Source organism: Caretta caretta, chromosome 13 (genome assembly GCF_965140235.1).
Source record: "Caretta caretta isolate rCarCar2 chromosome 13, rCarCar1.hap1, whole genome shotgun sequence".
Lineage (NCBI taxonomy): Eukaryota > Metazoa > Chordata > Testudines > Cheloniidae > Caretta > Caretta caretta.
This window is the reverse complement of record NC_134218.1, coordinates 27,133,655-27,160,482: the sequence shown is the minus strand read 5'-3', so window position 1 is coordinate 27,160,482 and position 26,828 is coordinate 27,133,655. Positions and strand designations below refer to the sequence as shown.

Below are 26,828 nucleotides of genomic sequence, written 5' to 3'. Positions count from 1 at the left end.
CCGAAGACTGACCTGGTAATATCACACAATAGAAGTATGCAAACCATTGACGGATACTGTAATTGACTGATAATTCAGTAGCAACATGGTATTCTAAATGCATCCACACTGGGGACCTGGAGGTGAAACATGCTTGTTTAATGCATTACAATATGTCACCAACTCAAGACCAAGCTCATTCCTTTTACTGGATTTCAAAGGAGTCTTTAAAGGTTTCATACCTATGACAAAGCAAGCTTGTTTTCAATGTAAATCAGTTTAAAGACTACTTCAGTGCACCCCAACAGCTCTGTGCCGCCCCCACTCCCCAGCCTCATTTCCAATAGAAGAATGCCCCGTACTATTTGTTAAAGAAAACAAGACTACAATACAAGTCTTATGTTACACAAGAGGCACTGATCCTGGTTTTATTCACTTAAAGACACATCCAACATTGGTTACAGCTCACCCTTCAAATTCAAAATGCTTTTAAGAAACGAGCTATAAAACCTTGACTTTAACTGCACTGTATTGTCAAGTAGTTTTCAAATAGCAAATAAAAATGGTTTACCAGCAAAACTGGATTGTATATTAGTATATATACAAATAAAGATTAAAAAACTCAGAACAGAAACCCTTCAATTTCAGCCTTAAAATGAGTCAGTAATATGGTCATCCACACTTCATTCACTAGGTGCATAGATACTATGGTTACATGCAGGGAAGCCATTCAACTCCCATCAAGCCACCAACCTGCTACCGAATTACTCCCTAGACTGGCACTACACTTCAATTTTAGAGATCAGTTATTCAAATAGAAACCACATTTTTTACGGGACAGTACTATAATGGAAAGCATGCCTTCCTATTCCCAGCTAGTGTTTAAACAGTTTTAACTAGATTCCTAGACAAGAAAGCTGAAGAGGCAGCCGCATTTACTGCATGTACCAGACATTAAGATAGGAGTGTACAGATGTGTGTAGGACCTACACTAAGTTCAGTGGGGTTTTTTTTGTTTTGTTTTTCTTTAAGTGTCAGAATTCTCTTTTCTAAAAAGACCTTCTGCTAGTGGAGAAAGGTGCATGTTTTACACTACACAGCTTTTGTATATTAAATCTGGAACCCAAAATACCTGCTAGTGTCACATTTTAACTCAAGTTACTATTTTTACATTTCCATTGTACTGGAGCTGGTTTGCAATAAAAAGTTACTGATACCCTTTTCATTTTTGCTTCATTTAAAATGATTAGTTATTTAAAGTGGTGAAAAGCACAGAGCTAAGCAAGAAGAGATAGATAAATTCATGTAGCAGAATCTGTAAATTTAGTACAGTGACACTGAACGTTTACAATGGTTTACCAACTCACTAGGTGTACGTTCAGGACCAACATGGTATCCAGGGCTGATCTTCTGAACTACCTAAGGGTTATGTTTTCTCCTTAATAAACTGTACCAAACTGTTCAGCTGCATTGATAAAGTGTCCTTAATAGCTGTTATGAACACAAACATTAAGGGAAGCGAACACTGAACAGCTTATCACTTCATAAGCTAGTTCTCATAGTAGCAAAGGATGAAAGTACAGGAGCAGTGAGGGAAAGTAACCAGGAATCCTTACATGTATTAGAAAAGAACAGTTTTCACATGACTATTATAGCCATTGGGAATCAGCCAGCATCCCTTTTGTATAACAACTAGTTCATCTGTTCTAGCTATAGGCTCCCTAAAAAGGAGCTTGCTAGATGAAAAAAAACACACTCTGAAGTGTGTGCTTAAGTCTTATCCTGCTCTTTGCACATAATTCATTAACATAGTCTGCATGTAGTCATAGTAAAATTGTGTTCATGGCAATTGTCAGGTACAACTTAGAGAAAAACTGGAGGAAAAATTCAAATGAAAGACCGTCACTGTTACAATAACTTTAATTTATCTTGCATTTTACAGAAGTCTATGAATGGATTAAAAAGCACCTCCTTTCCCATCACGTTTCTCTGACAGTTGGTAAAATATATTCAACGAGCAAATGTATGTGAACAGCTTGAGGATCTGCATCTTGCAAGGATTTCACAGGCCAACCAATCAAAAGCCAAATATCTTGGTATCTTTTACAATCTTGTTTTTAATACAATGGTAAATCCACTCCGATTGTAAACCTGTCCAGTCACATCTCCCCTGAACACTTTGCAAAAATCCAGTGTCAGTTAGCAATCTAGTTAGCTTTGGCACGGAGCTGTGCTCTCTTGCCTGTGACAGCCTGGAAACCAGTTTTGATGCTGGCAACGGAGCAGCGAGAATGGCAGGTCTCACACTGCAAGAAATATAATCTGGTGTCCTTCTGTAGGATTGTGTCTGGTGACCGACATGTATGACAGGTAACATACTCCTCTGGAGAAAAGAAATTAAGTTGTAATTGAAAGGTACTGCATTAAGACATCACTGGAAGAGGCATCAATTCACTAGTAAATGCTACTTCAATCTTTTTTTTAAAACATGACTACTATACCAAACTTTTGCAGTTAAGGAGTGTCGCAGAAGTTGAATGCGGTTAGTACATGGACTTCAAAAGCAGAGCCAAGCTACTTATTATTATTAGTTCCTGGGCTAACAAGGTGTACGTTTTACCTGCCTTGACAACTGACACCAATGCTATAAAAAGTGGATTCTAACCAAAATATTTTACTATCTGCAGATGCCTTCCCTCCTGAGGCAGCATTTCCAGATCTCAACACCTCGTTAGGAAAGTAGTGCTTTAAAAAAGTCAGATCTGCATAGAAAGGAATGACAACTATAGAGCTAGAGGAGATGATCTCATGAAGCTTCCTTTGAACAGTAGTACACACATTTTATTGGTAAAACGATTAATGTGTACAACATACATTATTCAGAGGTCACTGTTACAGTACCCTCCATCAGCCCTTTGCCATGGCAAGGAAGTAAAAAAGTCACTGAGACTGGCAGGAAGCAATGCTACAATATCATCACTAGCTTTCTCGCCATGTTTTCAGTCCACGGATAGAGCTGAACTAATGCCTCCCTCCAGTCCACTTATTTATTGCTATCAGGACCAAGTAATCTATAATTACTCCATTATAACACAGTGAGAAGTCATGTATTCTTTAGTATCTCCAGCTGTGTAGGTTTATCCTGACCAGAACTGGGCTCGGATAATCCATTTCTTTATACCAGTGACCTAGTTTAAAATAAAGACAGCCTTCTCATGTACAACTTGAAAATAGGTATCAAAATGTATCATAAAGAGAGATATGAATCAATGTAGGTGTAACGATTACTTCCATGTAAATGACACTGTACTGAATTTTAGTGGTCATAAGAAACTGAGTAAACTTTAAATGTACACGACTGAGTAAGGATAAAAGGAATTTTCTAAAGATAACGGAGATGCTAGGCAGAGAAACTTATAGAAGGGGGAATTGTACTTACTGATGTATCTTCTCAAAACATTTTCTATCTGTTTTTGTTGGAATCGTCCTTTGATTACAAGTTGGTTGTTACCGTCTATTGAGCCACTAATTTAAAAGAAAAATGAATTCAGTAATGTGCAAATCAGAACAACATATCAAGTTGTAAAGAAGGGACAAGATCTGAAACATGCAATAAGGTCAATTGATGCACTGTTGGGCACAAAGCTGCTTAATAAAAGCAATCTAATCAGCAAGATTTAATCTGTGCAAAAGAAACTGCTGAAAAATTTCACTAATGGTCAGGGATTCAAAGTACAACTTCATCTGAGCATAAATCCTCAATGCAATAATTATTGTGAATAAGACAGCTTAATTGGCACACCACACGAATCCAGAAAATGCTTAAGCTCTTCAATGGTATGGTGAACGTGGTACTTTTGCTGATCTGACAAACAACTTCCTCTGAACCGTGCTGTGGTGGCTGCTATTACAACAAACCATTTTTCTAGTCGTGCTGATGCAAGCGAGAAAGAATGTTAGCAGTGATCTTTCAAACCAAGTTTTAGAAGCTTTTGTGTAAGATTAGTTTGAGGTGAAGGGAGCTCAATCCCTGAACTAATAGGCATTAAAAATTAGTCACGCATTTTGTGACCTAGGCTATTCAGTTCTCTGTATATCTGCAGATAATAGCACGTAAGTCTACCCATGCTTGTCTTTTGTAGACAGCTAGTGACTACTGTGCAATCTGAAAACAGGTAATACAAAATCCATCCATAAAGTGTTCTTTTATACAATGATAGATGGTTTATGAACTATCCTGTTAGTTACAACTCCTCCCTGACCTACGAGACCAACTTAACCACACATGGCATAGAGCAGCATTTCTCAAATGTGGCCACCAGCCATGGGGCTTCGAGCTCCATTCCCTGGCTGCGTGGTGATGGGCTCTGGCCCCAAGCTCATCCCCCCATTACCTCTGCCCCCCACTGCCTCCCCCAGTGCCCTATCACTCCTGACCCCTGCTGCCTCTGTACCTACCTCCCCATCCAAGACTTAATTTGTCCCCAGGCTCACTGGGGCTGAGTAAGTCTGTTGTGAAAAGTGATATCTGTATGTTTGTTAATATTACTTTTCATAGCACACTTAGTAGCTAGCAAGTCTAAAAAAAGCAACAGAAACAATAAGAAAAATGACAAGAACGTTCAAAGCACCTTATTTGTGTTTCTATTCTGTTTAGGTCCAATAAAGGATAGAGACAACTGCATACTATTATTATTGAGTCTGTACAAAAAAAACAAAAAACAAAAAACCCCCACCACCCTACATAGATAGATTACAATGATTTGGACATGTACCTATGTATATTTGTTTTTCCTAACGTTAATTAAGTATTTTAGGAAAAACTGTCAGAGCAGCCACCAGCAAGAGGTGATGGCCGCACTCTGAGGCCACCAAAAAATTTGTTGTGAGAACCCCTGGCACAGAGGCTCTTGAAGGGAAAGGAGAGTTACCATGTTGCATCTCCACTCTCACCATTAGAGGGAAGAAAGCATGCTCAAATATGTACATCAGGACCGCTAAACCAAGGCATACTTGGATAAGAAAAAGGAGTGGGGAGGAGGAAGGCACTCAAAAGCATAAGTACAAGCTACTTACCTTGTACCCAATTCAGCCAACAAAAATGCCAGGAGATGTTTTGGCTGACGATGCAATCTAAAAATAAAAGTAAAGTTATTTTTAACCTCCACCTTTCAGAAGAACTTGATATTTAAGAATCACAATAGATAAGAACTTCTCAGAATGGCAAGCCTGTAAAAGGTGTTGCCACAAACAGGACTCTGATTTTATCTCTGGAATAGCAAGAATTATAGACCAGTCAGCCTAACTTCAATACCTGGAAAGATACTGTAACAAATTATTAAACAATCAATTCGTAAGCACCAAGAGGATAACAGAGTTATAGGGAATTGCCAGCATGGATCTGTCAAGAATGAATTATGCCAAACCAACCTAATTCCCCTTTTTGACAGCGTTACTGGCCTAGTGGATAGGAAACAGCAGAAGTGATATATTGTGATTTTAGTAAGGCTTTTGACACCCTCCCACATGACATTTTCATATATAAACTAGGGAAATGTGGTATAGATGAAGTTACTATAAGGTGGGTGCACAACTGCTTGAAAAACTATTAAAAAATAGTCATCCCTGGTTTGCTGTACAACTGGGAGAGCACATCTAGGGGTCAGTCCTGTACTATTCAATTGTTTCATTAATGACCTGGATAATGGAGTAAAGAGTATGCTTATAAAAGACACAAAGCTGGCAGAGGCTACAAGCATTTTGGAGGACAGGATTAGAATTAGGGATGTAAGAGTTCAACCGATTAACCAATAAGCTTGATACTTCCTGGGTTTTGTTAATGGTTAAACTCCACCCAGGGTCCGGGGTTCCTCCGGGCTGCCAGCCGGCAGCCCGGCGTGCCTGGGGTTCCTCCGGGCTGCCGGGACCTCGAGCGTGCTATGATGCCAGGAGGCATCATAGCCCCAGGCACGGGGACAGCAGCGGAGCTCTGTGTAAAATGTGAGGGGGGGGCTGCAGCTCCCCTCCTCCCCCCCCAAAAAGCTCTCTGGGTAAACATTCAACTGTGTAGCTGACAGAATTTTAATCGGTTACATGGTTACTGTTTGAAATGTTATGTACATCCCATTCAAAATGGCCTGGACAAATTGGAGAACTGGTCTGAAATCAACAAAATGAAATTCAATGGAGACAAGTTCAAGTACTAAACTTAGAAAGGAAAAAATCAAATGCACAAAGCAAAATGGGGAATAACTAGCTAAGCAGTGGTACTCCTCACATGGATCTGAGGAGTTTCGATTTGTGATCCACAATTTGTAAGAGCCAAGGTAAAGCAGTTGCAAAAGGCTTGAGGTGTATTAACAGGAGTGTTGTACAGTAGACCCTCAGAGTTACAAACACCTCAGGAATGGACGTTATTCTTAACTATGAAATGTTCATAAATCTGCCCAAAACATTATGGTTGTTTTTTCAAAAGTTTACAACTGAATATTGCTTTAAAACAGCTTTGAAACTTTACTATGCAGAATAAAAATGCTGCTTTCCCCTTTTTTAAATAATTTTCATTTAACACAGTACTATATTTTCTTTTTTTTTGTCTCTGATGCTGATTGTGAACTTCTGGTTCCAAACGAGGTGTGTGGTTGACTAATCAGTTTGTAACTCTGGTGTTTGTAACTCTGAGGCTTTACTGTATATAAAACACAGAAGGTAACTGTCCCACTCTGCTTGGCACTGGTGAGGCCTCAAATGGTGTATTGTGTCCAATTGTGTCATTTACAATTTTTAGTGATTAATAGTTTAATATAGCTTTTTGCAAGTCCATGCAGTTAGACAATCACTAACTATGGACTACAGAAGGCTACAGTATTTCCTGCCTTGAGCCCCCAAGAGATCTTAAAAGCTGCCAAACTTACAGTTTACAGATATCTGTAAAGTTGACAAATGACGTTTTCTTGGTTCCTACTCTTACAACCTGTGGAGGTTTCATGACAAATTTTCTTTTTTCTCCAGCTACCATGTCCGGATTCTTTTCCCGCATTATGTTAAATACTCGATTCAGCAACTGCAGGAACAGACATGTTTACATCAATATGCGTACCTTTAACAATTTATCCTGCCATCCACAAAACGTTTTATATTGCTGTATTTTATGTCTAGAGATGTTTATAATTTTCCCACTACCGTGGAACTAAGTGGTATAGCATTTAAGACCATATTTCTGCCAGACTGAACTTCTAACAATGTACTTTTTTCCCCAGCATACTTTCAACTACATGTTTAAAACACCACAGACACCCCCTCACTAAATTCATCCATTACAATTTTACATGCAACACGCACTTTGTCCAAAACATGGGAACAGCCATAAGTACCATTAGGGCTCCCCAATATGCTATGACCTCTTCATGGGTCATCTTGAGGAAGAATTTCTGGAGAAATGCACCACGAAACCAATGATATACCTGAGGTACTTCAATGATATTTGCATCCTCTGGACAAGTGACCCTAAACTCCCTCTGATTTCCACTGCAACTTCAACAACCACCACCCATCCATTCAACTCTCTCTAGCACACTCCAACACTTGCATCAACTTCCTGGACACCACGATCAGCTTCAGACAACCCAGATCGCCACACCTACCTTCACAGATCCAGTAACCACTCCCAGCACACCAAGAAATCTGTTCTCCACAGTCAGGCATTCAGATACACTCCACCACAGAAGTAAATTACATCATGGAACAGACCACCCAAACAGAACCTGCTGCAATATGGAAATCCCTAGTTGTCACCTACCATCCTACACTGGATCCCATACAGGGTATTAAACAGTTACAACCCATAATCAACCAAATCCTGAAAGAAATCTTTCCTAAACCACTCGTCTGGCCTTCAAATAACCGTCTCTCCTCCCTCCCCTACTCCCTCCCAACTTCTCCACGCTCATCAGAAGTAAGCTCCCCACAGACAAGGATACACCAACTAAAAGTGGCACCAGACCCTGCCAGAACAACAGATGCAAAACCTGTAGCTATATCTCCACTGATAAGATGATCAACACTTCCCACAAACACACCTTTTAAGATCCACGGGTCCTACACAAAGTAATCACTCTCTGGCCCCTCAGTCCTCATCTTTACAATACCTTCAAAAGACAAGCCTGGGAGCTTAAATTCATAACTTTGATAAATACTGAAAATCATGGACTGAATAGATACTGGATTTATGGCTTATTATAACGATCTGTAACCAACACACTCCTCCCTTCCCCCCCAAGTTTTTCCCATCCCCCTATGACTGAAGAGGTGTAAACTAGCCACTTCCCCCAAATGGTCCCTGGAAATGTGTGTTAACTACTTATACTCAAAACAATCTGTATTTAGCTGTTACACTCCCAGTACATTTCCCAGACCTAAAGAAAAGCTCTGCATAAGCTCGTAAGCTTGTTTCTTTCATCAACAGAAGTTGGTCCAAAGAAGGTATTACCTCACCCACATTGTCTCTCTAATATCCTGGAACCAACATGCCCGCAACATTGCATATAAAAAGCCCTCTGACACTTAGTTTTTGCACTTTGTTTCCCAAAATGACTTATCTTCCACTATCATGGGAAACACATTTTTAATAATGGGCTCTTCAATCTAGCAAACAAAGGTATAACACAATCCAATAGCTGGAAGTTGAAAATGGAGAAATTCAGACTGGAAATGTATAAATTGAGAGAAAAAGTAATTAACCACTGGGAGTAGTTTACCAAGGTCATGATAGAGTCACCATCACTGACAATTTTTAAATCAAGATCAGATGTTTTTCTAGAAGATCGGCTCTAGGAATTATTTTGGGGAAATTCTATGGCCCGTGTTATACAATAGGTCAGACTAGATGATCACAATGTTACCTTCTGGCTTTGGAATCTATGAATCTTGGTCTAAAACTTGCTCTTAGCATGCATAATACAAATTTGTTTAAATGATTATTGACCTTTCTTGAGGGAAACATTTACACTTTATAAATTAGTTAAAGCAGCACACAAGCTTTTTCACACGTGGGCACAAATCCCATAATTTGATCCACACAAATCCTAATGAAGTCAGTGGTGGAGCACAGGGGTCTTCCCAGATGGATCTGATTACAGGATCAGGTTCTTGTTTTATATTTTTAAAGCAATTTTATGTTTCTAGTTATTTTTGTTAATGTTTCCAGAAATCTTTGATCATATATACCTAAGGATTAAGTTAGAAACAGAATACATGGACATGAATTAATTAGCATTCGTATAGCTGGATTTGGGAAATATTTGGAAAGCATTTTTAACTTTACCTCATCATACGTGTAGTCCCTTTCTGAACCTGCCCATGCAGGTCCAGTATGAAAGCTAAAAGAAATTCCATCATCTTTTTTGCTGTCTTCATCCTCCAGAGCTGTGAACAAGGAAAGTTGTTTGAGATTCACGAAGCACAAGTTGTTAAAAAAGGTGGACTTCTTGTACATGCTGCTAGAAACAAGCATGAGCACTGTGTCCAAAAAAATTCCCAAGAAATGTGTGTTATGAGCCGAAGTTTTCCTCCACACATTTACGGAGATGACCAGAATATAAACAAGGACCATATGGCTCCACTACTGAGATATTATTTGTTGCTAAACCTTAAAATGGAAAATCCCAAAACAAGGAGATGGCATTTTAACTAAAAAACCGCCTATTTAGGCAATAAGTATACTTTATTTGCAAGATTACCCACTTTCAGCAGCAGCACAAGCCAGGACTTAAACTCTTGGTAAGTTGGTTGTACTTTTACCTTCATCCTTTTCCAATATTTCTTCTTCATCTGGAAACTTCACATTTTTCTTCTTTTTCTTTTTGTTGCCAAGCATGATATCAAGGTCATCTTCTGGTTCCACCGGTTCTTGCACATCACCTTCGATTTTTAAATCCTACAAAAAGAAAAAAAAATTCAGCCAGAACATAAGAAAGTGACACCCAACATAGCATGCTGGAAGTGAGACAGAATATCCTTAGCAATTCTTAAATATGACAGATTTAAGTTTGAAGGAGTGATCTAGGTTATGCTAAAGGCAGGTGCCTGACTTTCCCTTGCTAGTTACACTATTGAGATGGAATTTGGGGCCAGATTTTTAAATGCACAACTTTGCATGCACAGCTGGGGTGCATCTTCTGGTGCACATGTGCAAATCAGCGTTTGTGGATATAAAAGTCTAGCCTTTATTTTTTTAAGAATAGGGTTTATTTTATTTCCTTGGATTGCTGAACAGTTTAGTTAACATGGGGTCACGTGACCAACTATGGCCATTCCCTACTGCAGCCGATTAGTAGTTTTTGAACTATTGACCAGTACAGGGTCACATAATACCTTTGACTTATCAGAGGCTTCCAGCCACACTGACACACAACGAAGGCAAGAGACCTCATGTGTCAGAGAAACTGAAGGCAAAGTTTTCCTCCAATCCTGCTCTCGCTACACGTAAAGAAGTTCTTGAACATCTAAAGAACACAGAACAACAGAGCTTAGATGTGCTGTGAAGGTCAGAGGTGAAGTTTTTTCCCTTTGGGTATAGGGCAGAAAAATGTGCAAATTGTGTAGCATATATTCTTGCTCTGCTGCTCTTTAGGCTTATCAGCCATGTTGAAACGTGATACATTTACTTGTCAGATTTATAAAAACAGGAGTCACGAGTAAAAATACCACACACTCTCCCTGGAGTCCCTGAAGTTGCACCCAATGTTTAAAGAAATCATGAGGACCAGAAACAAAGATTTTACAGGAGAAACTGTTAGCCCTACGTTTGAAAAGTTGACCTTCAGTGAAACTTAATGCATGTGGCTTCTGGTGTTATCCATGTTACTTTTCTCAAATCAAAAAACAATAATGAACTTATAACCCTGAACACCAGATTGGGGGGGGGGGGGGGGGTGTGGTGTGGTGTGGTGTGGTGTGTGTGTGTGTGTGAGATATATATATATACACACACAGACACACACACACACACACACAGTCCCAAAGTGTACATAAAGGGAACACTGTATATCATTTAATAGTGATCCATTGGCTAATTAAGATGACAGACTGCCAAGGAATTCCTGAACGGTCAATCTTAAAAGAATGGAAGGGTGAGATGCAGGCACAGGACAAGGACACATGTGGATGAGGAAAGGGGGAATTTTCAGTAAGCCCAACTGGATTTAATTATACAAACTAGGTCATATCTTTATAAATTGACCTTTACACCCTCTTCTGCTTCATCTATATCAAACATCTTTTTTGTTTTCTTCTTCTTTTTCTTTTGGTTGAAGAAGTTTAGGTCATCCAGGTCATCTGATGCATCTAAAAAACCAGAAAGTTGAAAAGACCAGGCTTAGTAACCATGTTACCAGTGTAGAAACTAAGGGTATGTCTACATTGCAATGCAAGCCCATGCTTGAGCCCGGATTCAAGCCTAACCTCCCCCCACATCTACACTACAGTTGCACTAACTCAGGGCTTGGACCCATGGTTCCAGGACCCTGTAGGGCTGGAAGGTCTGAGCTTGAGTTTTAAGTTAAGCCAGGACCCAGAGAACGAGCCGTATTGTTTTGCAGTTTAGACACAGTTGGACACGACTCAGGTCCCAGAAGTCAGCTGGGAGTATCCCACCATTTCATGGGACAATTTCCTTAGTCCTCTCTATCCCAACAATCTGCAATCCAGTCCTGAAAACAGAAACCACCACCACCCCCCACCTTTGCCAATGGCAGCAGCTTAAGTCAGTGTTAACTCACTATCTTTTGATCTCCAATCTGCAAGCACACTATCAGAGAGCCTCCTTGGTTTGTAATGGAGAGCAAAGTGATCAAGCTGCTTCCTGGTAACATTCAGGGCAGGCAGTACACATTTTTCCCCACAGTGCACCACAGTCCTAGGACTAGAGCAGCCACGTGGGGGTGGGAGAAAGGAGAAGAAAGGGGAGGGAGGTGTGTACTAGGGACTCTGGGATATGGTTACTTTGACTCAGGTCTGCGCACTGCAGTGTGGATGCCAGAGCCCTAGATTTGAGCACCTGTTAGAAAAAAAGTCTTAACATAGGGTTAAAATAAAATGGGGATGCTCAAGCCCATGGTTCCCTAACATGGGTCAGCTGACTCAAGTCCCACTAACCCTGCGCTTAAATTGCAGTATAGACATACCTTAAGTATTCTGGTTCAGATACGAATTCTAAAAAACATACCTGTGACACCTATTCACTAGGATAAACTAGTCAAGTTAAAAAAATAGCTAGTTTAGTAGTTACAAATGCTACACATGCCACAGAATACCCCTTGACAATATTTGTGGCATACTATTTATTTTAAATATTTTTTCATCTTCCCTGTTGCTGTTCTTCACACACGGGGAAACTGACCACAGAAAGGAAAGTTTGTGCTTTTGATAGAGAACCTTGACTTCACAAAAAAATTAATGTGGAAAAAGAGATAAAATTGCCTTTTCAATCATCTTAGGTGTTAAAAGCAACAGGTTAATTTTACACACAAATGTGATTTTAAGTTAGTAACGTCCCTTCAGTTTACTTCATGTTATCAGATCATCTCAATATGGCTAACTTCAGTTAAAGTGAGTCAAATACATCTGCAAGTTATTTCTTGCAAGATCTTGAAGAGTACAATATTAGATTAACTGGCTATTGTCATCAACCAGGGCACCAAGAAAAACTTGTCTTGCAATGGTTTTGAGTATTTCCCATCCTAATTTTTACGGTTACTCTGGAATTATTGCAACTGCTTTCCAGCTCTACATTAAATGGGCTCAGAATACAAAGCACTAGAACTATAATAGAGCACATCACAAGAATTTTGGCAGTTTTAGAGCACCTCTCAATTTTGTTCATGACAAAGACTTCAGTTGCAGTGGAGAAAGCAGAGTTTTTGTAAATTAAGACACCATTTTGCTTATAGAAGTACAGCAGACAAGCTCAAGAAAGAGAGAGAAGAAATCACACTTTTACATATTTGTGTTACAGCAGTACTTAGAAGCCCAATCAGAACCAGGGCCTCACTGTGGTCAGCTGTCTTCATGTACTTTATACATAGCCCTTGCCCTGAAGGCACACAGATGGAAGCTGTGTTTTGAAACTGCCAACTGAAATGTTTCACTATACCTTTCTTCCTACTGTCCTCTTCATCAGCTTCTATATCTTTGTCCTCTGTTGGTTCTGGTTCCACTTCTTTTGTTTCTGACAACTGTGTCTCTTCTGCTTGTGTCTCTCCTCCTTCTTCATCAAGCATGAAGGGCTTCTTCTTTTTCTTCTTCTTCTTGCTCATAGTGGGATCAAAAATCATCTGTAAAAGTCAAGTGTTCATTAGCAACCTTATTTACCATCATTTAATTTGTTACAGTAGCACCAGCAGATTTTATGCAGGTTACTCTGAAAGAGGCTATTGTATAGTACTCTTTTCAGCTAACTCAGTAGTCCTTAAACTTTGGTCCCAAGTGGGAGTTTGTCTAGACTATAATTTATGGTTCTGTTTTAACTTGAGTTAGCTGACAACTAGTCCAAGTTAACATGACTGCAAGTGCTTGTTTAGAAGCACGATGAATGTTTGTCCCAGGACACATCTCTAAAGTAACCTTTTATTCTAGTACTAAGGCTCTTTGGTTTTGTCCACACTTAGTGAAATTTTTCAAACGTTTCCAGCTATTTTAAAATCAGTTGAGCCAGGGTGGATTGAGTTAAATGAGGATTTAAATCACACACGTGGAAAGCCTTAAACAGATTTTGATTAACTTTTCCATAGTACAGTGAATTGTCATTGGCTGATATAGCCTCTGAATATGTAGATTTCTAACTAAATGAAGCCTTTACACTATATTTGGTACATCTTTTTGCTACCTAGAGACGAGGTACATGATGGGGTCTCCTGGAGTCAGAGACTGGGTCCCAATGCCTCTGATGTCTTTGCCAGTCTCTTGCACCCAGTAGCACAGCCCCTATATCCCCCACAGACCAATCCCTTAATATGGCCCATGACCTATTGTGCCATATTTCTGGAGCTTGGCCTCAAAAGTCAGAATCAGGAGAACATCTCTCTTTATATAGAAAAGCAACCTTTAACTCAAAGTTTTTAATAGAGGCTCATGGATTCAGCATACTTATTTTTTATTTAAACATTTTGTGATTGTAAGTAGTTTAGGCCTTAACATATTTTGATTTAAATTTCAGTCATTTTGAACAGGTTTATTTTTAAAGAGAAAAACTTATAATTTTAAACAAAATAAAAAAATCTGGATTTAAATAAAAAAAATCTTTTTATCAACCCTGAGTTCAGCTGAACAGGTATTAGAGTCGGGAGCCTTAGGGTAGATTGGTCTCCAGCTGCATTTCTATTTTCAGCACTATATCAGTTTGTTCCATGTACAAAAAGATGATCTCAACCTAGAATATTTATGTGACCTCAATTAATCAGTACTGGGGCATCTGATGCTCTTTGGCGTATTTATCCTAACACCACCCTTGTGAGACAGTAAAGGATTATTTTCATCTTACAAATGGGGAACTGAGGCACAAAGAAACTATGTGGTTTGCTCAAGGTCACACGAAGTCGGGGGCTGAAGAGGAAACTAAATCTGGCCCCGCACATTCCAGACTAGTGCCCTCAATACTGAGCCACCCTTCCACTCCCTCCTCAGGCCCTACGCTACCAGCACTCCCAGCTACCTTCGAGACACCACTGACTTCCTGAGGAAACTACAATCCATTGGTGATCTTCCTGATAACACCATCCTGGCCACTATGGATGCAGAAGCCCTCTACACCAACATTCCACACAAAGATGGACTACAAGCCATCAGGAACAGTATCCCCGATAATGTCACGGCAAACCTGGTGGCTGAACTTTGTGACTTTGTCCTTACTCATAACTATTTTACATTTGGGGACAATGTATACCTTCAAATCAGCGGCACTGCTATGGGTACCCGCATGGCCCCACAGTATGCCAACACTTTTATGGCTGACTTAGAACAACGCTTCCTCAGCTCTCATCCCCTAACGCCCCTACTCTACTTGCGCTATATTGATGACATCTTCATCATCTGGACCCATGGAAAAGAAGCCCTTGAGGAATTCCACCATGATTTCAACAATTTCCATCCCACCATCAACCTCAGCCTGGTCCAGTCCACACAAGAGATCCACTTCCTGGACACTACAGTGCTAATAAACGATGGTCACATAAACACCACCCTATACTGGAAACCTACTGACCGCTATTCCTACCTACATGCCTCCAGCTTTCACCCAGACCACACCACACGATCCATCGTCTACAGCCAAGCTCTACGATACAACCGCATTTGCTCCAACCCCTCAAACACCTACAAGATCTCTATCAAGCATTCTTACAACTACAATACTCACCTGCGGAAGTGAAGAAACAGATTGACAGAGCCAGAAGAGTAACCAGAAGTCACCTACTACAGGACAGGCCTAACAAAGAAAATAACAGAACGCCACTAGCCGTCACCTTCAGCCCCCAACTAAAACCCCTCCAACGCATTATTAAGGATCTACAACCTATCCTGAAGGATGACCCAACACTCTCACAAATCTTGGGAGACAGGCCAGTCCTTGCCTACAGACAGCCCCCCAACCTGAAGCAAATACTCACCAGCAACCACATACCACACAACAGAACCACTAACCCAGGAACCTATCCTTGCAACAAAGCCAGTTGCCAACTGTACCTACATATCTATTCAGGGGACACCATCACAGGGCTTAACAACATCAGCCACACTATCAGAGGCTCGTTCACCTGCACATACACCAATGTGATATATGCCATCATGTGCCAGCAATGCCCCTCTGCTATGTACATTGGTCAAACTGGACAGTCTCTACGTAAAAGAATAAATGGACACAAATCAGATGTCAAGAATTATAACATTCATAAACCAGTTGGAGAACACTTCAATCTCTCTGGTCACGCGATTACAGACATGAAAGTTGCGATATTACAACAAAAAAACTTCAAATCCAGATTCCAGCGAGAGACTGTTGAATTGGAATTCATTTGCAAATCGGATACAATTAACTTAGGCTTGAACAGAGACTGGGAGTGCTAAGTCATTATGCAAGGTAACCTATTTCCCCTTGTTTTTTCCTACCCTCCCTCCCCCTCCTCAGACATTCTTGTTAAACCCTGGATTTGTGCTGGAAATGGCCCACCTTAATTATCATACACATTGTAAGGAGAGTGATCACTTTAGATAAGCTATTACCAGCAGGAGAGTGGGGTGGGGGGGGAGGTATTTTTTCATGCTTTGTGTGTATAAAAAGATCTTCTACGCTTTCCACAGTATGCATCTGATGAAGTGAGCTGTAGCTCACGAAAGCTTATGCTCAAATAAGTTGGTTAGTCTCTAAGGTGCCACAAGTACTCCTTTTCTCCTTCCACTCCAGCATCTGAGGAACATGAATATTTGGTATAACCACACAGTTTGTTTCTTTTAGAAACCTGTTAAATTTCTATCGTAGCTTAATATTTTGCCTCTCAGTTTAGTCCTGACCTGGGTAGATTTGATTTAAACCATGATTTAAATCACTAGTCAGGAAGACTCGATTTAATCATGGTTTTCTACATAAAAGTGCATTCTTGTAGGTTGTTATAACCTTAATACATATTCTTCACAACTCAAAGATATTTTTAGAAGGTACACACTATACATTTTTAAGTGATTTATTTCGAAAGCTTTTCAGATTAGTTTTACAGCTATATCAGAAAATGAATGATTGTTTGGTTATTTCATTTACCAAAGGTAATTGAAGCAGATATTTATGAAGTCACTGGGAGATGAACTATCATTAATATTTGGAGGATTTTCTTGCCATGCTGTATTAGGAGGTGAACATCACCAGACAGACAGTTAAATTGTTTTATTTAACTAAAACAACATTATGTATTCTGGATTTTTTTCTTCAACAGCAAACATACAACAAAACAAGTATATGAATTTTTGAATTTAATCAAGTTTTTTAAAATCAGGTTTGTTTTTGTTAAAACTGTTTTTAACTAAAATAGTTAAATGAAATATTTAAAAAACCCACAAAAATCAAATCAGCTATGTCAGCCAGGTCAACATAAGAAACTTAAAATATTGGCTTCTGCAGCTAACTCAGTCATCTTCACCTTCATTTTCCTATTTGTTCATAATCTGGAAAAGAAAAACAAGCTTTCCGGCTTTTTCAGGTCCCAAACGATTTCTCAATTTGGAATGAATTAGTCCAAAGGAAGAAAATATTCTTTCTACACCAGCAGAAGCAGCTACTGCTGTTAAAAGTGAGATCATCACTTCAACAGTCTCTGAATCCAAGTACTTAAGTGATGACTTTCACCAGTTCACTGGTATGACTTTCTTTAAAACATCACAAGCAAACATATTTCTTGAATGGTTCTCACTCCCAAACTAGGACTTTAAGGCCTGCTGCCATTTCAGGTTTTCCCTTCTAGTGAGAGAATGGTATGGTAGATCTCAAATCAATGAAGGCTACACTCAAAGACCTCAAAACTTCTGGAATATCCTACTCAAACAGTTTCACTTTTGTTTCTACTGCCTGTCCCTCCCTTCTCATATTTATCTCCAGACTTCTTCTTCTTATCCAGATCTATTCCATCACCACCAATCTTCTATTCATTGAACTTTTTGAAACTTTGCACTTTTAGAGAGGTGAGGGACTGACTTTGTGTACACAAATTTGCAGATGGATTATAGGGTTGAGGTCTTGTTTTTTTCTCACCTCTATACATTAATTTATTTTAAAACATTTTTGCTGTTAACAAACACGTCATCTCTGGAGGCACAAATCCACAGTTTGAGAACAGTGAAAAACAAGCATCTCTGATGGTATCTTCTAGACCAGTGGTCTCCAAAGTGGGGTGCACAAGACCATCCGTGAGGGTGCGTGGCAGGAGGAGTGCCGCCGGCGGTAGCTCGGCTCTCCCCGCTCCGTCTTCGGCAGCACGCCGGCAGCAGTTTTTTTTTTTTCTTCCCCAGAGCTAGCCCTGGGGGTGCGCAAGTCAAGAAGTTTGGAGACCACTGTTCTAGCCGGATCACCAAGTCCCACCGGGTAGATGGAAAGATTAACCTAAATAATCTACACAGAAGCCCCTGGAATCCTTTAAAATTGAGTCCCTAATCCATGAACAATTAGAAATCATTTAGAAAACTTTTCTTAAATATTACATGAATATATTGTCTCAAACTATAGAATCTACAATCCCTATTCCATGATGAGATATTTGAGCTATAATGCATCTTAATTAAAACTATCTTTAGATAGTTTTCCGCAAAAAGCACTGTATCAAAAAAATCTGATTTAAATAAAAAAAATCCTCCCCCACTTTTTTTTTTTTTTTTAAATCATTGATTTTTATCCACCCTGCTCCTGACATTATAGACCTATTTGGTCTGCCAGTCATTTTGTTCCACATGGGTATCTACCCTATTATTGGTTTCAGAGTAGCAGCCGTGTTAGTCTGTATTTGTAAAAAGAAGAGGACTTGTGGCACCTTAGAGAATAACCAATTTATTTGAGCATAAGCTTTCGTAAGCTACAGCTCACTGCTCTAAGGTGCCACAAGTACTCCTTTTCTTTTTACCCTATTATTAAATGTGACAGCATCACATTCAGGTTGAGGCCACTGATGCAACAGCCCACCAGGACAGAGTTCATTCACAGCCTTGCCCTAGTAAGTAGCACTGTCAGAACCACTAGCATGTTATGTTAGTGACTTTTGTTGCCTTGTAACGTAGTTATCCAACAGATCTACAAATTAAGATTTTTACACTTGTGTATTTAGCTACTAACCTCATTCCTTATGTTATTCTAGTAAGATAATGGTTATACAAGATTTCTTTTCATGGACATACCTCTTGTAATTCTACACTGTTCCACACTTTTCCCAATCCCTCATTGCCTGGGTCTCAACACATTTATTACGCAGGCCAGTTCACAGAGCACTGTGCTAAGCTACTGAAGTAAGAAAGACTTCACATGTTGGCTATAATCTGAAGTATAAGCAATATACAGATACTGCATGTGTGCTGCAGGTACATGAGACTGAGGACTGAAGTTCTCAAACTATAAGCTTTTTAAGTGTTTCTGTATAACCGGCTTATAAAGTCTGTGCTTGAATGTCTTTTACAAGATGTTTGCACATTCCAACCCCTTCTAAACTATACTCCTCCTCTAGTAATATTATTAAGCAATACACACTTGTGAATCATTCTCTCCGCCTTGAAGTGCACAATCATTTGGAATCAACTTTGAAAGTTACATTTTGCCCCAGCTTCCTCAATTTTGACCAACTGTATGATCAGCTAAGAGGGAAGACATTCTGCATAGATAACATATTCCACAATTCTAGAGTTGGCTGCATATAAACATAATGCTAGTTTCAGGATTGTATCTTCTGACTAGGGCTGTCACTTAATCGCAGTTAACTTGCGATTAACTCAAAAAAATTAACTGTGATTAAAAAAATTAATTGCAATTAATCGCACTGCTAAATTTCAATTGGTGTTCTATTGTTTATTAGAAATTTTGGATGTTTTTCTACATTTTCAAGTGTATTGATTTCTATTACAACACAGAATACAAGATGTACAGTGATCACTTTATATTATTTTTATTACAAATATTAGCACTGTAAAAATGATAACCAAAAGAAATAGTATTTTTCAATTCACCTCGAACAAATACTGTAGTGCATCTCTTTACCATGAAAGTATAACTTACAAATGTAGATTTCTTTTTGTTACATAACTGCACTCAAAAACAAAACAATGTAAACTTTAGAGCCTGAAAGTCCACTCAGTCCTACTTCTTGCTCAGCCAATTGCCAAGACAAACAAGTTTGTTTACATTTATGGGAGATACTGCTTATTTATAATGTCACCTGAAAGTGAGAACAGGCGTTCGCATGGCACTTTTGTAGCCGGCGTTGCAAGGTATTTATGTGTGATATTTGCTAAATATTCACATGCCCCTTCATGCTTCGGCCACCATCCCAGAGGACATGATTCCATGCTGATGATGCTCGTTAAAAGAATGCGTTAATTAAATTTGTGACTCAACTCCTTGGGGGAGAATTGTACGTCTCCTCTTCTGTTTTACCACTTTCTGCCATATATTTCATGTTATATGAGTCTCGGATGATGACATACCACACATTCGTTTTAAGTACACTTTCACAGCAGATTTGACAAAACGCAAAGAAGTTACCAACGTGTGATTTCTAAGGACAGATACTGCACTCGACCCAAGGTCGAAGAATCTGAAGTGCCTTCCAAAATCTGAGAGGGACAAAGTGTGGAGAATGCTTTCAGATGTCTTCAAAGAGCAACGCTTCGATGTGGAAACTACAGAACCTGAACCACCAAAAAAGAAAATCAACCTTCTGCTGGTGGCATCCGACACAGATGATGAAAATGAAATTGAGTCAGTCCACTTTGCTTTGGATCATTATCAAGCAGAATCCGTCATCATCATGGACGCATATATTCTGGAATGGCAGCTGAAGCATGAAGGGACATATGAATCTTTAGCGCATCTGGCACGTAAATATCTTGCGATGCTGGCTACAACAGTGCCATGCAAACGCCTGTTCTCGCTTTCAGGTGACATTGTAAACAAGACATGGGCAGCGTTATCTCCTGCAAGTTGTAACCAAACTTGTTTGTCTGAGCAGTTGACTGAAGTAGAACTGAGTGGACTTATATGTTTAAGGTTTTACATGGTTTTATTTTTGAATGCAGTTGTTTTTTGTACATAATTCTACATTTGTAAGTTCAACTTTCATTATAAAGAGATTGCATTACAGTACTTGTATTAGATTAATTGAAATATACTATTTCTTTCATTTTTTACAGTGCAAATATTTGTAATCAAAAATAAGTGAGCACTGCACACTTTGTATTGTGTTGTAACTGAAATCAATATATTTGACAATGTAAAAAACATCCCAAAATATTTAAATGATATTCTATTATTAACAGTGCGATTAATAGAGATTAACTTTTTTAATTGCTTGACAGCCCTACTTATGACTCATTTTAATGAGGATATGTTGTAAGACACCAGAAGTAAACCCTTTGTAACTTCTCACATAAATACAAGGCCAAACTCAGCCCTGTTCTGTTCCATAGTTTGTTTTGACTGCCCAGAAATTCCCCACATCTCCCAACCTGGGGATTCCTATAATTTGGGAGATTCTGCAGTAGGCATCAAGCTGCTATAGGCCGCTCTTCGGACACCACTCCTTCAGCCAATTGTGCAGGTGGAGCATCATGGCAGCGAAAGTCATGCACAGCCAAGCACACTGCACTCTAGCTGCCTCCAGGTGGGAAAGCATCCTTTGGGGGAAGAATCTGTAAAGGAAATCCTCCAGGATTTCTTTTAAGACACAGATTTGTTTACGTGAATAAGGGGAAGCCCAATCGTGTACTATGACTTTTACTATCAAATACAAGTTAGGCTACAGAGTCACCCATTCAGAGGCATTTCCCAAGTAACTAAGAGCTCTGTCAAACCCTATATAAAAAGTCAGCTTATTGGATTTTGATCACTAATGTCTTGTTTGCACAAAAACTTCCCAGCTGTAATTCAGCAAGCTCCACCAGTGGTACCAACGGTGGAAAATGTACTGTAGATTTAAACATTTGTCACCAAAAGTTTGGTGATGTAGATCCAGCCTAAGAGGCTTAAATGGATTGCAATGGAGTTTGTCATTTAAAAAGGAGTCAGCTGCATCTCCCTTCTGTAAAGCACTCGAACACTAGAGATGTGTACAATAAAAAAATTTATTGGGAAGACTCATGGCATAATACAAGGTTTCAAATTCTGCTGGGAAGTGCTGCTGCTAAAGACACACCTGGGAAGCTCACAAGTCAAAATGGAATGAGAGAAAGGCAGGAAGCTTAAGATTTCTGTCCAGAATAAAAACATAATGCTAGATTTGTGGGCAGGAAAGGTATGGTTATAATCTGTAGGTAGATTTGACCACAAACAAAATTCAGAAGTAGCCTGAATCACTGGGGAGGAGGGATAGCTCAGTGGTTTGAGCATTGGCCTGCTAAATACAGGGTTGCGACTTCAATCCTTGGGGGGGCCATTTGAGATCTGGGGCAAAAAACTGGGGACTGGTCCTGCTTTGAGCAGGGGGTTGAACTAGATGACCTCCTGAGGTCCTTTCCAACCCTGATATTCTATGATTCTATGTGCGGATAGCCGAAGGTGGGGAAATGATAACCCACACGCAGAAATACACTAGCCCTATGCCTCAACAGTTACATATCTATTACATGCATTAAAGGAGTGTAAAAACTAATTTAAGTGAAACCAGTGCAATTTCCTGCTTAACAAAGCCTAAGCGGTCACCCTGACTGCTTGGCTATCTGTGCTGCCATCTTTTTTCCCAAGCAAAGTCCCCTGCACTTAAACTTCCTATTGAATACACATTTTTAAAAGTACCTCAATCTTTTCTCTCTTCGCCTCCCCCCACGCTTCACTGCACTTTTTTTCTTTATGATGCATCTTTTCCTGTATTGTTTGCAGTATAATTATTTGTATCACCTAAGAGCTCCAATCAGGGATTGCAATAAGAAGCATGCAAACACTTACTAAATAAGATTATAGAGCTTCCTTGTTTCCTGCTCTCTCCCACTATTTTTATATTTAAATAGTAGTAGCACCTAGAGACCTCATTAGAAACGGCCAACTTCCAAAACTTGTTTACCAAGGCATGCCACTACAAGCCCAGCAATCACAGGGATGCCAAGATTACATGGCATGATAAGATTTCCAGTGAGGGATCTAACTAAATATCCAGCCAGACCACACTAAGGATCTAGCCAGAGACTGATCCAAGTGGCACTTGATCGGCAAGTAGGCAACATCCTATTTGAATTTGCCATGATGATGAGTACCTAAAGATCGCAAAAAGAAAAGGAGTACTTGTGGCACCTTAGAGACTAACCAATCTAAGGTGCCACAAGTACTCCTTTTCTTTTTGCGAATACAGACTAACACGGCTGTTCCTCTGAAACCTACCTAAAGATCTTAACCAGGCTGGTCCCATTGTGCTAGGCACTGTACAAACAAAAAGTAACCGTCCCTGTCCCACAGAGCTTACAACCTAAAAGCCACTTACATTATTCTTTCCCTATGCTGCTCTACGTACCATCTCCTCTATTATTTTCTACCCCATTTCTCCTCCCATTTTCCCCCAAAGGCCATGTCTACACTACTGTGTAAATTGTCCTAATAATGTAGCTGGAGTCAACACAGCTTAGGTCGATTTACTGCAGTGTCTACACTGCACTGGGTCGACGGGAGACTCTCCCCCATCGACTTACCTTACTCTTCCCCATTCATGGTGGAGTACTGGGATAAACTGGAGAGCGATCTGCAGTCAATTTAGTGGGTTTTCACTAGACCTGCTAAATCAATCGTCAATGCATCAAACCAGCGGTAGCTTAGACATAGCCAAAGTCTCTCAACTACATTAATCCTTCTTAATTCAGACCCTCTCTCTCCCCTGTTCAATCCCACATATATCCACTCCCCCTACTACACCCCCCCCCCAAATTCAGAGTCCTCATAGCCAAAGAAAACTAAATCTACTTAGAGTCAATAGGAAAAAGTGAGGGTCCCACTGTCCAAAGGCAACACTCAGGTAAGAAGACAATGCAACTCCGAAATTGCAGGGAATGCAGAACATACTGAGATTCTTATGACAGTGCTGTCACTGGATCCCATGCCATCTGGCTAATAAATATGAAGACCACCCTCTGCCACACACTATTGTTCCTTCCTCCCAACTAAGAGCCTCTCAACACCGCAAGAGTGGGCTAGTCCCTATGATTTCATCACATGCTGGCTGATTCAGCTGGGGCTTACTTATTCCCTAGTTTCAGTTGGGTTTGTGTCTCTGACTGCTTTAAAAAAAATGAAGGTTAAGCTACTATTGATTGGAGTGTGAACAACCCACATTGCAACCTGTTTCCAGGTCAAGGCTAGCTTCCCACCCAAAATACTCCAGAATTTACTGGCTTCTAACTGCTGCAAGCAGGGGCCAAATGACCACTGAAGACCATGAGCTACACCAGGGGCTAATTCCAAGTGTACGCAAGACCTAAGCTCACTAACACTGCTGCTACTCTGATACTAGATCACAGTTTTCTCCCAAAGCCAGGAGTAAGACCCAGGAATCGTGATGCTAAACATTCCACTGCTGTCTCACAAATAGTTGTGACCCACTGACAAAGAAAGGAAGCTTCATTCTTGAAGGTATGTCAGTAGTTCTTATTTGGGGACTGGATGACCCAGAGCATTATCAAAGAACTGTAGAACCAGTCACCAGTTTGAATCCAGCCCAGCTCAGGCACTAAAAATTGTTCCCATTCAGTGTATATGTGATACGCTCATACTCATTTCATATTGAGGTCCTCTCCTATCACAAATTTTCCACCATGGTTTGCACTAAGTGACAGGTTGACAGAGGCCAGAACTGCATCCATGATGGAGATGAACTGTCCGTGTTAGCCATAGCAAAGTAGTGTGCATGAAACTTGCCCTGCTGCTGCCCTATAGATGAAGGTGACTCCCTTCATCAGAGATCAAATAGTTCTGTACCTTTCATCAACACGATTTTAAAGTTATGTAACACTGTAAATAAGCAAATTAAGTCATTACTGACATAGCGTTACACAAAGCTGCATGAAACTTGGCGTCTAGGTAGATGTGACGAGTGTAAACCAGTGTAATGTCTGCCTAGGACAGTTTTAGTGCCTGTACTGTAGCTTAAAGCTTTTGCAAGCTGCAACAAAGTGAAAACTCCAGAGCTACAAGTCTGTTTACACTTGTGCTATTCAGAATTCTGTGGGGAGCACTGAAACTGACAAAGCTAGCAGTAGAGGCAAGCCCTGGAGCGGTTCACAAGGGAGGAGAACTCAACTGAAACTAGGGGATATGTTTGGTAGCAACTGAAAAAGTACATCTAACTTCCAGTTAGTGAGCTTAAGTCTTGTCTACACTTGGAATTAGCCCCTATTTGAACCACTGATGTAGCTCATGGTCTTCAGTGGTCATTTGGCCCCTGCTTGCATCAGTTAGAAGCCAGTAAATTCTGAAGTATTTGGAGTGAGAAGCTAGCCTTGACCTGGAAACAGGGGTTGCAATGTGTGTGGTTCACCCTCCAATTAATAGTAGCTTAAACTTCATTTTTTTAAAGAAGTTAAAGAGAAACAAACTGAGTTGCACACATACATCCTCCCAGCATGGATAGTGATACCAGTATAAAGGTGCCTTATATCGGTATAGTTTATTCCCATACAGGAATGGGAATAAGCCATATCAGTTAAACACATCTTTATACCATAATATCTGTGTCCACCCAAGGAATTGAACTGGTGTAATGATACTGGCAAAAAAACCACACCTATACACAAAATAATTATACTAGTACAAACACTGTGTGTAGACCAGGCCTAAATAGGTGTTCTTTAAGTATTAAAAAGGAGGAAGATTAAGGTGCTATCGACTAGAGGAAAGCACTCCTCCCCATTCCACCCACACCATTGCAACTCCTCTGCAAATAAAGGCTTCCTTCCCTCCCAGAAAAAAAAAAACAGCAAAAACACTACAAAAAACTGAGTATTATTTCCCGTTATTAACTGATGCAAGCAGGAGCAACATGACATTGTTCGAGGCTCTAGTTTTCATCAATCAACAGTCAAGAAATGCTGTTGGTTTTTAGCAAGTGAAACCAACTTTGTCTGGCCCATATCAAAACAATGTAGCCATTCTCCCCCACATATAATCACTATTACCCATGTTATAAAGCTCACCTACTGACAAACTACTGGGGTGGGAGAGAAGCAGCACTTGGCACCAGAGCAAACACCTTTGTCAATTGCTGCACAGTATCCAATGAACGGGTCATATCTCATCTACAAAGACTAGTAGCCAACCAGGGTCTGGAGTCCAGTTTTTAAAATTCCTTCCGCCCCCCCCCCTCCCTTTTTTTCTGGGAAAGGAAACTATTTCTCTTTAGTATCTCAGAGATCCAGACAGCAAACCCCTTTTTCCAAAAAGGGACACCCCCTCGCCCAGGCAGGCTCCCACCCACCCCTCTTGGGCAGGCCTGAAGCCTCCATTCCCAGCAGAGGCCCTAGCCCATCGTGCAGAGCCGAGGGCCGTCCGCACAGGAAGACAAGCGCAGTCCCCGCCACAATCCCCCCTCCCCCGAGCAGGGGAGGCCAAGCCCCCTCCCACCCGCGGAGCGGCAGGCACCACCCCGCCAGGCCCCGCTCCCACACGCCCAGCAGGGGCCGGGAGAAGAAATACAAGCCCCGCTCCAGCTCCCTCACAACCCCGGGACAAGCCCCGCGCGGAGCAACCCGCGCCCAGCCCCTCCCTGCTCCGGCCCAGGCCCCGGGCCCGGCTCCCCACATGGCGGCGGCGCAGGCCTCAGGCCCAGCTCCCCACATGGCGGCGGCGCAGGCCTGAGGCTGGGAGCCCCTCACCTCGTCTCCCGACATGGCTGAGGGCCGGGCTCGCACAGCGCGCGCTACGGAGACGGAGAAGGGTCAGTCACCGAAGCCGGTCACTACTACGACGCCGCTCACAGAGCCAGTCCGTCGCCTCCCGAAGCTGCTGCAGCCGCCGCGCTCAGCTCTCTTGCATCAGCGACCGTGCAGAGCCGCCGAGCCCCGGATATACGCAAGCGCAGCAGGAACCCCAGCCCGGCCGCAAGGGTTCTCGGGAGCTGTAGTTCTCGTGGTGCGCGTGCGCCCGG

General features: G+C 40.8%; 1 protein-coding gene across 1 annotated transcript; it reads right to left on the bottom strand.

The window, feature by feature from the left end:
* Positions 1-376: 376 nt before the first annotated feature.
* Positions 377-26,756, bottom strand: EIF2S2 (eukaryotic translation initiation factor 2 subunit beta). The gene is made up of 9 exons (XM_048819642.2): positions 26,557-26,756; positions 13,130-13,310; positions 11,219-11,322; positions 9,778-9,913; positions 9,302-9,402; positions 6,894-7,042; positions 5,056-5,112; positions 3,419-3,504; positions 377-2,362 (listed from the first exon to the last, which is right to left on the bottom strand). The coding sequence occupies exons 1-9, from the start codon at positions 26,569-26,571 to the stop codon at positions 2,187-2,189; spliced, it is 1,005 nt and encodes a 334-aa protein (XP_048675599.1). The 5' UTR covers positions 26,572-26,756; the 3' UTR covers positions 377-2,186.
* Positions 26,757-26,828: the final 72 nt, after the last annotated feature.

Bases quoted from the DNA above. Each gene is read 5' to 3' on its own strand.
- EIF2S2 (XM_048819642.2), bottom strand. The intron at 5,113-6,893 runs GTAAGTTTGGCA...TTTTATTTTTAG, and splicing joins TTTACAGATATCTGTAAACT to ATTGCATCGTCAGCCAAAAC. The intron at 2,363-3,418 runs GTAAGTACAATT...TCTTTTCTCCAG, and splicing joins TGTTTTGAGAAGATACATCA to AGGAGTATGTTACCTGTCAT.